Source organism: Camelus bactrianus, chromosome 1 (genome assembly GCF_048773025.1).
Source record: "Camelus bactrianus isolate YW-2024 breed Bactrian camel chromosome 1, ASM4877302v1, whole genome shotgun sequence".
Classification (NCBI taxonomy): domain Eukaryota; kingdom Metazoa; phylum Chordata; class Mammalia; order Artiodactyla; family Camelidae; genus Camelus; species Camelus bactrianus.
Window position 1 is genome coordinate 80,090,591 of NC_133539.1, and position 13,666 is coordinate 80,104,256.

Below are 13,666 nucleotides of genomic sequence, written 5' to 3' on the forward strand. Positions count from 1 at the left end.
CATACATTTTCTATGGGAGTAATAACACATCTCTTGATACAGCCAGGAAAGGAAAAGTTGACATCGTCAGATTAATAAGCCAGAACAAAGAAGAGCACATGTCTGCTGGTGAGATAAGTATGGGAAAGGGATAGGTGAGGAGGGCCAGGTATCAAAAGGCAATATAATTACCATCACTGTTCAATCAACCACAGTAATGCAGTTTTTAGAGTGCATCAGTGGTTGACAGTTTAGCAAGAAATTAGCATCATGGAAGTCCAACAAAAGATTAAATAAAGTCTTGTAAAAAATGCTCAGGAAAAGAATGGCAACATGAGAATAGTACAGAACCATGGTTAAAAGGCCAAATTTTGATGAGAAATATATCTGTTTCAATTCTGACCCTTTTGCCATCTTTTTAGAAAGTTAGCCTCCTAAATTTGAAGAATCTCAGTTTTCTAATCTCATAGCTTGGTTGTAAGAATTAAATGAGATGTAAAACCAATTTCTATATATATGGTAAGCATTCAATAAATATTGGTTGCTATTACAAATAACAGTACTATTATTATTGTTTATGATGGGGCATCAATTGAGAATCTAGGGATAGGCAGTATTTGAATTTCCAGGCTAAGAGACAGGCAGTGAACTTCAAGAATAATTCTCATCCATTAACTGGGAAATCTTGCAGGAGCAAGTGTGGCTAGAACTCCATAATAACCATATCTGGAATGATAATCAAGGTAGGAACATATTAATTGGATTTAGTCTGCAAAAGGTAGACCCCTGGTCTCAGGGATAACATTCAGCTATTAGAACTGGGCAATAAGGCACAGAGGCAGACTGTGTTATAAAAGTCTAGAAACCAAACTGTAACCTCTTCAATGTCCATCAACTACTGAAATACATGAACCCACAGTTGTACAGGCTGAGCCTCCTGATGAACCTCAAATGACTAGGAGTAGTGGAGTGGGCGAGAGGATGACCAGGGAAAAGTGCAAACAAAAGCAGATATAAATTACTGAGCACCATATTAGCTGGGTTCTCCAGAGAAACAGAACCAATAGGAGATAAATATATGGGGAATTGGCTTATGTGATAATGGGGACTGAGAAGTCCTAGGATCTGTAGTTGGCAAGCTGAAGAGTCAAGAGACCAGGGCTATAGTTCTGGTCTGAGTTTAAAGGCCTAAGACCCCACGAGCCAATGGTATCTAAGATCCAATCCAAGTCTGAGTCCAAAGGAAGAAGAAGACCTGTCTCAGCTTGAAGACAATCAGAAAGTGAATCCACACTTACTCAGCCTTTTGCTCTACTCAGGCCTTCAACAGATTGGATGAGCCATACCCACACTGGGGAGGGCAATTTGCTTCACTCAGCCTATGTACTTAAATGCTGATCTCACCCAAAAACACCACCCAAAAGCAAACACAGAATAATATTTAATCAAATATCTGGGCACACCATACCCCAGTCAAGCTGACACATAAAATTAGCCACCACAAGCACCCACTACTTACCAGGTATTGTAAGAGGCACTATAATGGTAGCCTCCTGTGGCTTAGTCTAGACCGGTGCTTCCAGAGTTGATGGGGATGTTCTGTCATTCAATACAATAGCCACCAGCCACAGGTGACAACTGAGCACTTGAGATGTGCTTTGTGTACCTGAGACACTGAATTTTTCTATTTTAATTTTAATTCACTTAAATGTAAACAGCCACATATAGCTAGTGGCAACTATATCAAACAATACAGGTTTAGGGAAAGAAGGTAATAAACAAGTACACCAACAAATAATTACAAGATATGAGACTTATGCAGGAAAAGGATAAGGTTCTGGTTGGGGTAGGGCAGAACTTATTTAGATAAAATGGTCAGAGTAGGCCTCACTGAAGAGGTTATCAATGTTTAAGCTAAATCCTAAAAGGCCGAAATCTTGAGAAGCAGCAGCCAGATGAATAATTGAGGGAATAGATTCCAGGCCGGAGGAACCACATGCACAAATGCCCCAAGGTGGGAAATTTCGTATTTGCTCTGAGCAATTGAATAAGCCACAGTTGACTGGAGGGTGATGGAAAATGTGTTGAAGAGGAAAATAAGGATAGCGTATTACAAAAGTGGTAGGCCATGGTAGGAGCTTGGATTTTAGTGAGGTAATCTACAGTTACATTTTGTAAAGATAACTGTGGCTGACTGCTAAGTAGAAAATACATGAGCCTGCAGAAAGAGGCTTTTTGTGTGTGTATGCGTGTGTGTGTGTGTTTGCGTGAGTTAATTTGCTAGTGTGGCACTCTTCCCAATCAGAATATAATCTCTTTTAATATTAGTATGTATTTGTATTCAAAAGGAATACTGAATTAGTATTAACTTAAAAAACTAATGGCATGTACATACATATGTTCTTGAGCTTTTTTAAGTACAGGAAAAAGGAAACAACTTCCTAAATATGTCGAAAATAAAGAATTCTGTAGTTAGAACCATCTGATAGACACACGTCTGAGAAGTACCAATGCCAGTTACATAAATGAAACAGCTGCATACAAACCCCAGAAGATTATCCTTAGACTTTGGAGAGAGGTCAATTTCCAGTTGTAGAAGAAAGAAAAGGAGATACTTAAATAAGGTGAAAAGACAACCAGGAAACTGACTAGCATCGAAAAAAAAGGGGGGAGCCATGGAGAAAGATGAAAGCAACTGGAGTCAATTAATAACCCAGGAAGAGAAGATTAATAAATTATTGAGAGGATATGTAGAACCACTATTCAGGTCTAGTTGGGGTTGCATTAACCCTGAATAGAAAACTGAAGCTCACAGACTAAAACTGCAGAAGATGCTCTGCATGGCTGTGAAACTCTGGAATCAGTGAGCAAAGTAGAGCAATGTCCTTCTGTGGAGGTCTTTAAAACAGAGTAGATTCTCATCAGTCTCATTTGAAAGGTTTAAGTGTGATCCTGCCCAAAGGCAAGGTGCTGAACGAATGACTTTTCAATGTCCCAGACAGTCAGCCCAGCGAGACCACACAGTTGATGGTGTGCTGTGATCGTCTTTGTTTACCCATATCTTATTGTTTTACACCACCATGTGGCCACACTGAGTAGAAATGCTATAAATTTTGAATCTGAACAGAGGCCTTGAGAAATGCCAGTAACACATTCTCATACTTTCAGACTGGCACAGTCTGTTCAGGAATATGCAATGTGTAAATTCACCTGGCATGAATGATCCTTTTATAGTATTAATTTGGAAAACAAAACTTATACCTATCTTATAAATAATACATCAAAGTCTTTTATTGTGTATTTGCCACTGTCTAGAAATAGGATTTGGTTCACAATAAGCTGAGTTCGTGACATAAAAATCTTTTATTTTAGATGCATACATATTTGAAAGCCAGATTCTGACCCTTTTACATTTAACAGATGTATTAAGTAAAGTAAGTGTGACTTTTATAAAATGAATTCAAATATAGTATCAAAAGAATAGCAGATCTGCTTGCAGAAAAATAATAATTGTTGACACGTGACAGAAGATATCATGTTAAAAAATAATTTTAAATACAACACATCAGGCCCCTGGGCTCCCTGGTACCTTTTCTCTTTAATTTATGTAATAAATACATCAGCATCCATTAGCATTCATTAAGCTCTCATATGAGCTAAATGTACTGGACTCTACATTGGACAAATTAAACTGGCAAAGCCCAATCTCTCCCTTTGTTCTCATGTCACCTCCACTACAAGAGCATTTTGTTAAATATAGACAGTGAGGCAGCCCTAGGACCAGGCTGCTTGTGTTACAATCCTAGTAAACCATGTAACTCGGTAGACCTCAGGTTTTTGGTAACAAGAATTTGATTTTTTTAGTTTAAATAATGTTTTGTCGTTTAGCCAACAAACATTTATCGTGTGACTGCCGCATTAACAGTGCCAGGCACTACTCTGGACATTGCAGACAGAGCAGAGACTAAAACAAACAAAAATCCCTGCCTTCAGGGAGCTTACACCCTAGTAAAGAGCCAGACAGTAAATAGTTTACACTTTGTGGGCCATGAGGTCTCTGCCGTAATCATTCAACTCTGCCACTGTAACACAAAAGTAGTCAAAGACAACACATAAACAATGCACAAACGACCGCCCATTGCTATGTTGCAGTAGAACTTTACAAACACAACTCGCAGACCCACAGCCCATAATTTGTGAAGCCCTACTGTAGAGGAAGACAGCCATAAACATGACCAAAATTAATAACAAAATAACCACTACGTGGGATGGCGATAAGGACTGTGGAAAAGGTAAAAACAAGTGAGAGTATGGGTAGTATTGGAGCGTGCCTGGGCGGTCCTTACCGAGAGAGTAACACCCGATAACGACCTGAAGGAAGTGAGCAGGGGGTGACTCGGGAAAGAGAACTCTAGGACAGGGGCCGACAGCTGCAAAACCCCAGAGGCAACAGTGTTTCCTCTTTATGAGGAAAGCAGGACCAAGTAGGAAATGAGGTCAGAGAATTAACATGTGACCAGCTGGCATGAGGCTCAAATGCCATTTTCAAGACTGGTTTTCACTCTGAGTGAGATAGGAAGCCCCTGCAGTTTTAAGCACAGCAGGGACCTACTCTGGTGCAGTAATTTGAATGGAATTGTTCTGGCTGCTGTGTTGAGCACTGATGTAGTGGGAAGCAGGGAGTCCAGTTTAGAGGCTGCTGTGGTCATCGTGGTGAGACATGATGGACCACATGGCAATGCTGGAAATGCTGAGAAGTGGCAGGATTCTGAAACAGGTTAAAGATAACCTGACCAGTTATTGGATGGGGAATGAGAGAAAGAAAGGAGTCAATAATGACTCCAAGATTTTTCACCTGAGAAATTGGATGGATGAAGAGGACTACTAGAGACTGGGGGAGAGGAAGCAAGGAAGATCAGGGTCTCAGATATAGAAATAAGTTCAAAATACCTATTAGGTATCTAAGTAGAGGCGTCAAGAAGGCAACTTTTGAGTCTGGAGAGCTAAGAAGAGCATTAAACTCAGGGTATAAATGTAAGAGTTGTCAACCCACAGACGGTGTTTAGAGCTACAAACTGGTGAGACCACTAAGGGACTGATTACAGAAAGAGAAGGGGTCCAAGTGTTGTGCACTGGGGAACTCCAAAGTTAGGAGTCCAGGGAGATGAGGAGATGCCAGCAAAGGAGACTGAAAAGAGCAACCAGTAAGACAGGAGGGAAACCAAAAAGAACAGAGTTGTGGAAGCCACGAGGGGACGCGGATACTGGAGGAACAATCACATCAGCTGTACCTGAGAGTATGTGTAAAATGAAGACTGAGAATTGAGCCACTGCATTAGGAGTGTGGAGACAATCAGGCACACTGACAAGAGCAGTTTCAGTGAAGTGGTAGGAATAAGAGCCTTGCTGGAGTGAGTTCCAGAGGAGGGTTTTTGTTCTTTTGTTTGCTTGCATTCTGTGTTTTGTGTTGTGTGTTTTTTTTAAGAAAAAGAAAGAACTGAGATGATAACTGGAAGTTAAGTGGATCAAGAGAGGCTTTTGGGTGTTTCGTTTGTTTTAAGGTGGTAGGAAGAACAACATTTTTGTGTGTTGGTAGAAAACTTCCAAGAGAAAAGGAGAAATTTAAAGAGAGAGCGAGGGGGAAGGAGAGAAAGAGAAAGACTTTCTGGAGCAGTTTCCATGGGTGGGAAGGTGGGATGAGATCTGGTGCAGGCCTGTGGGTGGGCGAGATTCACACTCCGCCGTGTAAAGTGCTTACTGTGGTGCTTAGCACTTAGTAAAGGCTCAAAACTGACAGATACTAAACCACCGACCATCAAAGGGGTTTGGCTGACATGATCTCACAGTCCCATGCAGCTACAACATTCAGTAGATTAATAAAAGGAAGCTGAATAGAATACAGACAATGAAATGCAGACATTTAGAAGCAACGCTGAATTGCACTGACCAGCATCTAGGATACTGGTCTAAAGGAAAACAGAAGAAAAGTAGGAAGAGTAAGTGATCATTGTTTTCTTTTGATTCATGAAGTGAGTCAGCCAAAACCAGGCTCCCACAAGCTATTTGACTCCTTGTAGATTCTCTGGGTTAATTAATTAATTAATTATCTTTGCCCTTGAGAAATTCAGCATGATGGAAAACCCCTATCTCTTGCCTCACAAATATTGTGTGGTATAATGTTATTTCCATGCCCTTTTCGTATTCTCCCACTGAGTTTTATACTGATTCACAGAGGCTGGACTGTAGGACAGAGCCATGATAGGGCACCAGACAAAGGAAGGTGGGTGGTGGAAGCATAACCGCCACTTCCGTGGGCAGAAAGTGGGGTTGGAGCAACTACAACCTAAATCGTTTTCCTACAGCTCTGTGCCAGGTACTGGAGGAAACACAGTGTACGTATGGAAAACTTCTCAGTAAATGTGTAGCTTTATGAAACCCATGTATAGTTACTTAACACTAGTATCTTTTAAAAATTCTAATAATTGTGTTTCACTGAGGGCAGGTAACAAATTTCAATGAATCTTAATTCCTCCCTTATTTCAATACAGATTTGAACATGTATTCCTTTGGGGGAAAAAAAAAACAAACCCTGAACCCCTGGATATAAGAAAATCATACTTAAGAAAGCAGCAATTTGACAACACATTATAGTAGAAAAAGCAACTTTTGGAAAACATTAATAAAAATGCGAAAACTCCTAATTGTACAATGGTGAACTCAAAACCAAATCATCGAAAGCTTTAAAAATGCAGGAAAGCCCTAGAAACCCACTGTGGTGACCTACTTTCTCTTTTTTCACAGTTATTCCAATCCAAGGATGGCAATCACTAATGTGATAGAAACAGTGGATTTAGATTTTACTTAACTCGACACTGTGTCTATGATACAGGATTGTCTTTTACAGTTTTTCCATGTTTCAAAAGTATAAAGTTTCTTTCCAAAACTGATCAATAATTTCAGTACGATATGTACGTTCTCCCTGAAACATCTGAGGGGACCCATGGCCAGAATGCATAGAAGCTGACATCTGACTGCTGACTGACAATTATACCAATGCTTGCCACCTGTTGCTCAACCTAATCTGTTGATCTTAGAATTAGGCAAACTATGCCAAATCTGGCCGAGCACTTTTTTTTTTTTTTTGTAAATAAAGTCTTATTTGTTTACTTATTGCCTACAGATGCTTCCGAAAGGCAACGGGGAGTAGGTATGGACCACAAAGCCTAAAATATTTACTGTCTGACCCTTTACCGAAAAAGGTTGCCCAGCCCTGTTTTAACTAATGCCTGGTGTCCTCATTTAGCAGTGTTTGTTTCAGCCGTATTTACATATCCAAATGCTGATGGCAGGAGGAATCAGAGTGTAGAATCAAGCCATCACTTAAGAGTACCCAGCTTCTGTGAATACAGTGTGTGCTGCCCCTCAGAGTGAGATTTTATGTTTTTCCTCAATTTCTTAGCTTGTTAAATGGGTATCTACTAGGGGACAGGCACCAAATGTCAAGTAGAGTGACTTTTTAGGTTGTCACAGGAAGAAAATTTTTCCAAGCGTTTCTATCAAAATGCAAATATTTGAGGTTTACTTGTGCTCCTCTCTAGCCTGATTTTTACAACTTGTTTTCTACCTCATATGTGTTCATGTGACATCAAAACCTGCTAGCTCACTTTATCTTGCTAAACTAGGGCTTTGAAAAATATAAAAGGATTCCTAAAAGATTAGTTATTCTTAAATTACTGTCATTAATTTTGAAATGTCAGTGGGCAGCTTCTTTCCAATAACACATGTGTAAAGAGAGAAATACTGAGCTGAATAATCCTTCAAATGGTATCTTTTTCCCAAGGTTGATCTTTAAGAGTCCTAATTTTTGTCTGTCCTGAGCAAGAATCTAAACATTCTAATTCTTCAGCAGAGCACCCCAGTAAGTTTCCAGCTGCTGTGCCTTAAACAACCTATATTTAGGGGAGGAAAATGTCTAATTCAATTTTCAATGATGTCAAGAAACAACACGTATCTGCAGGCAAAGATAAGAAAAACGTTCAAGGTACACAGTGATAGGTCTGCTTAAATAAACAAACTTTTGGTCCTAGTGATTAGGTACACAGGATTATTATATGTTTAATTGGCCAACGTGACAATTTGGAATTACTTCTAGTCACATTTAATTAGATTTGGAATCTCTGGAGGAAAGAAATAGAGAGGTCTAGCAGAGAAACAGTCATAAAAGTAAACTGTTTTTCCAAAGGGTGCTAAGCAATGAATTAATATCCATTGCACAATAGTTTTTAATATCCTCTCAGCTTAATAAGACTAATGCGATGGTTGTACACACTAAATTCTAAAACTAATTCAATTAAGCACAAAGGCTGGGGGAGGGGAGTGTTTGTTCAATTGGAATTTTTTTATTTTCAATTTTAAGGAGGCTAGTTAAATCAGAGGTGAATAATCTTTAACTTGGGTAAAATCTAAGATATGCTTAAATATACAATAGTTAGCTATCTATGCTCTGCTAGGTTGGAAGGCATTCTAGAGTCCACAAAATACGGGTTACTCTATAAGTGCTCTGAAGCTTAATAAGAGGTAACCAAAACAAAGCATTCTCTCATAGTCTTTAAATATTCTTATACTGTACAAACAAAAATCACACAGAAGACAAATGGCGTGTTCCTTCTCTTATACTTTTAGTTTAGCTACCAAAAAAAAAAAAAAAAAAAGAAAGACCTACTTTCTACATTCTAAAATGTGCCTTCTGCTTTGCTTAATATTAGCCTAGTCTAATTTATACATTACAAAATCTTCTTCAGTATTTATATATACTGCCTGTTATGGTCTTCCTTCTGTCCTATAAATTTGTTTTTAAAAAAAAAATCTGTCCTTGTTCGTAGGAGTGCCATGATTGCTGACTACATGTTCTGGCTCTGTGGAGGAAGTGAACAGTGTATAAGCAAGCTCATCAAACTGTATTGGCAGGTAAAAACTGATGTCCCAACTAGGGAGATGGAGCCCATTTCATTTTTAGAACCAAAATGAAGGATTGGTGCTTCAAAGACTGCTGAAAAAGGTAGCTCTGGGCATATCAATCAGAAGAACACTACTCAGTAGTAATGTATTTATAATGAAGTAGATTTTCGGAGACTAATTTTAAGGGCAAAATTCAAGGTTGTTAACCCTTGGCCCATACTTCAGTTTTACAACCCAATATAAATTTTAGACATCCCAGGAACTAGTTTCCCAGGCATGCTGCTATAATGACATGATCCTCTAAAATATGAACATTGTATTTTCATAGATTCTTCTTGATCTATGACCTGTAAAAGATTGCTAGGAGTAATACCAATTACATAATAAATGAAAATACGGAGATTCATCGTATTTGTGGAGTAACACGCAGTATTTGAATAACAATACAATAACAAACTGCAGATCTTCTTTCTTATTTATTATTCAAAATGGAAGCAAGAAGTCATACCAAAGGTCAACTACATGTCAAGAAGAAAGTCATAATTTCTTAGAATTATAAGAAGTTAGAATTTACTAGTTCCATTTCCTTCACAATGTACAATCCTATCCTATCCTTCTCCCACAAACTGTCAATGACTTTCCACTGAAATAGATTCAAAGTGAAGAGCTCACTTATCTCCAAGAAAAAATTTGCTAATTATTAAACTGTTCTCCTCATTTAAAGTGGATTTCTACTCCCTTAAAACTTCCATCAAGTGGTTTCCAGTGAAGCCACACGGACCAAATGGAAACCCACTTTCAAATGAAATTTTTTCAAATATTTGAAAATCAAGTACAGAAGCCAACTCCACCCCCTATATCTCCTCCTCTCCAGACTGTGTGGGAACTTTTTTCTTTGTATTTCAAAATTGTTTAATTTAATTGAATATGAACTTTTCAACCAAATAGAATAAGAGGTGCTAAAACACTATGAAAGTGAGAAATAATTGTCAACAATCTTCTGCTGCTTCTTGATTTTTCCCAGATTTTCACTACTGTGCCTTGGCCACTAGCTTTCTGTCCCTATATCACATGTTATCTTCATTGGACAATATAGTATTAGGTTTACCATATAACATTCTCAGTAATTTATATAGTTCCATCTAAATATTTAGAGCTCAATTTACCTATTGTAAAAATAAAGATTTAAATTAGTCCTAATATAAGTAAGTAACCTGTAAGTTGACCTTCAAGTAGAAAAAAGTTTAATCTCAGAAAAAAATTATTAATTTGCTGATAAGTTTGAGACTTTTCTGCAGGAATCTGGAACACACAAGACAGTAGTAGTTGCTAATATGTACGTAAGTAAATAGCAGTAAAGAATTGCTAGATGTGAAAAATAAGCAAATAATATGGGCTATAGACATAGTAGAGAAAGAGGTAGTTTTATTAAAGAATTTCAGAGGCTTTTGGAAAAAGGTAGGAAAGGAGCTGAATCTTAAGGGTTAGATGATATTAAGCAGGCCTGACATATATACTAGGTCCCAAATGAATGTTTTAATTTATTCATTCATTAAACAAACATATATTGAGTGCCTATTATGTGTTCTACATTGAACCAGGAAAAATAGATCCAATGTTGGATCTATTTTTGTAAATAAGTTTTGTAAATAAATGTTTTTTCTGTTTCCTTTAACCTTCAGAATGCATTAGTACCCCTATTTTACTTATCTCAAACTAAAAATAAATAACCTCTACTTACCAACACATCCATGTTTGCTATACAAAAAAGGAATAAAACTAATACTACTATTTTACTATTCTGCACTAATAAAAGATAATTTTTAAAAAACCTAGTTGTCTTTGTATTCTCTTTTTCTTCTTTAATTTGAAACAACTTGGTTATTGAAAAAGGATCCTTGTCTGGAAGTCATGTGTGATCCAGTACAAGTTCTAACAGCAACATCTAACCTAAAAAGCAAGCTAGTTTCTGGAGGAGCTTCAGCTAAAAAATAAGAAATGACCAGCATAAGGTGTTTGAGAAGGTCTGTTCTTAAAGCCCATTTCAGCTCTAAAATCTTATATTATCAGGCACATCCAAATACGATGTCACACTACCTACTGAATGGGAGAAAATATTTGCAAATGATATGATCAATAAGGGATTTATATCCAAAATATATAAACATCTCATACAACTCAACATCAAAAAACAAACAACCCAATTAAAAAATGAGCAGAAGACCTGAATAGACATTTTTCCAAAGAAGACATGCAGATGACCAGTAGGCACATGAAAAGATGCTCAACATCACTACCAGGGAAATGCAAATCAAAACTGCAATGAGAGATGACCTCACATCTGTCAGATTGGCTACCATCAAAAAAAAAAAAAACAAACACAAATAACAAATGTTGGCAAGGATGTAAAAAAAAGAGGAAGCCTCATACACTGTTGCTGGAAACATAAATTGGTGCAGCCACTGCAGAAAACAGTGTGGAGGTTTCTCAAAGAACTAAAAACAGAACTACCATATGACCCAGCAGTTCCACTCCTGGGTATACATACAAAAAGAAACAAAACCACTAATTCAAAAGGATACATACACTCCAATGTTCATAGCAGCATTATGTACAATTGCCAAGATATGGAAGCAACCTAAATGTCTATCAACAAATGAATGGATAAAGAATATGCGACATATATATACACCATGGAATACTACTCAGCCATAAAAAAGAATGAAAATTTTGCCATTTGCAGCACCATGGATGGACCTGGAGGGTATTACGCTAAGTGAAATAAGTCAGACAAAGAAAGACAAATACAGTATGATATCACTTATATGTGGAATCTAAAAAATACAACAAACTAGAGAAGATAACAAAAAAGCAGCAGACTCACAGATATAGAGAACAAACTAGAGGTTAGTTAACAGTGGGGAGAGGGAAGGGGCAATGTAGGGCAGGAATTAAGATGTACAAACTATAATGTATAAAATAAGCTACAAGGATATATTTATAGCACAGGGAATACAGCTAATATTTTATAATAACTATAAATGGGCATAACCTTTAATAATTGTGAATCACTACATTCTTATACACCTGTAACTTAAAATATTGTACATCAACTATACTTCAATAAAAAAAATACGTGTCACAAAATTTAAGGAAAAAAAGTAACAGAATTAGAAAAGGCATCCTGAAGATAAGTTTCATGAACTAAACTCCTCTAACTAGCCCCAACATCAGCTTAGCATACCACACCAATGTCTCAACAGTTATATATTTCTTTCTGCTAGCCAGTCTCTCCCTCATCTTAATTCAAATGCATATATCTCCCCACTCCCCAAACCGTGCTCTGTTCTAAATCAAAAGTAGGTTTTGGAATATTGCCAGAGTCCCCAGTTCATATCAACTTTAAAGACAGGGCTGCCTCAAACCACCATGGCAATTACACTGTTGAATGTAAAAATGCCCTACACATCAGAGGGTAGAAATTATGTCTGCATGTATATTGTAGACAGCCATTAAAACTGAAGAGACTGAACAGAGGGGCTATTTTCACTATCTTTGTAAGTGGAGAAGTTACTATATATCTGCCTCTCAACCACATACAATCCCTACCACCCTGGCCAGTTATTCATTTAGTGATCTTAAACAGGAAATGGAAATTTCAGAATGTAAAAATTTGAGAACCAGTCTACACTTACTCTCCTACATTACTGACTTACAAACTCTCAAATGCAGAAAAATAGACCATTGCTTTGGTGAGCTCAAGAACACCTTTCAGCTGTATTAGGACTATTTTTCATATCATCAACTCAGCAAGAAAAAAAAAAGGCATAAAGCTCTATACTATATGATAGCTCATACTGGGATATATCACTTTGAATAAAAGTGTTTGCACATGTTATTCTACAATAGTATCACCTCTGCAGAACTAGAGAGGGTTGGAAATAACTTGTCAACCGTACTTGCATTCATGCTTCTGTTACCTGACACTCATCTTCTGTTATCAGCCACTCTCTTCTTCTCAAACACCCTCAGACTTCATCACAATTCTGAACTAATTAGCAAAAACAGAAAGTCCCTAGTCAGGCTGGAAATTAGCCATTTTGAAGCAGTGATTCTTGTGTATTTGAATATTGCTCCTGAAGTAATAGTATTATTCCAAGAAGAATTTTAGAGTAAACTCTAGTGCACTTCCCAAGGCCCCAGTCCCTTAGATCCAGGACTAGATTTAATAGCGCCAAGAGCAGAGCTAGATTTAATAGCACCAAAAAACAAAACCAAACAAGGCATCCTCTTCCACGCCTGTTTACTTTTCCTGTTTTCTCACCTTTGTTTTCAGCCCTGTTCTCAGCTGTGTGGGTTATCTTACGTGCAGCTTTATCTCCTGCAACGTGAGGAACAGAACCAACTCTGGTCTGCATCACTTAGCAAAGTGGAGTGAAAAAAGGCAGTAACAGCTAATTTTGTTGCAGAACTCCCACCAACCAAGTACAGAGCAACCGCACTAAACAGGGGCAAGCTGCCTGATCAGCTCATGCCCTACTTTGACTGTTCTTTTTAAATTCTTTCTTTTTTTCCTTTCTTTCTTTCAGTCACAAACCCCTCTGAGAGTCTGATTCAGATGACAAGCATCAACTAGAAAATACTCATAAACACATACACAGAAGAAATGTGCTTCTTACTTATCAACTTGCATTGGAAATTGATCTACACCTAGTTCCTAAAGCAGCAT

The 13,666-nt window shown here is 37.6% G+C and overlaps 1 protein-coding gene across 1 annotated transcript in view; it reads left to right on the forward strand.

Annotated features, from left to right (window-relative positions):
- Nucleotides 1-13,666, forward strand: part of SPATA16 (spermatogenesis associated 16) — a 181,155-nt gene that overhangs the window by 98,661 nt on the left and 68,828 nt on the right. The window contains exon 4 of the mRNA XM_010947784.3: nt 8,862-8,946. Coding sequence (XP_010946086.2) covers nt 8,862-8,946 — 85 coding nt within the window. The remainder of the gene's footprint in view (nt 1-8,861; nt 8,947-13,666) is intronic.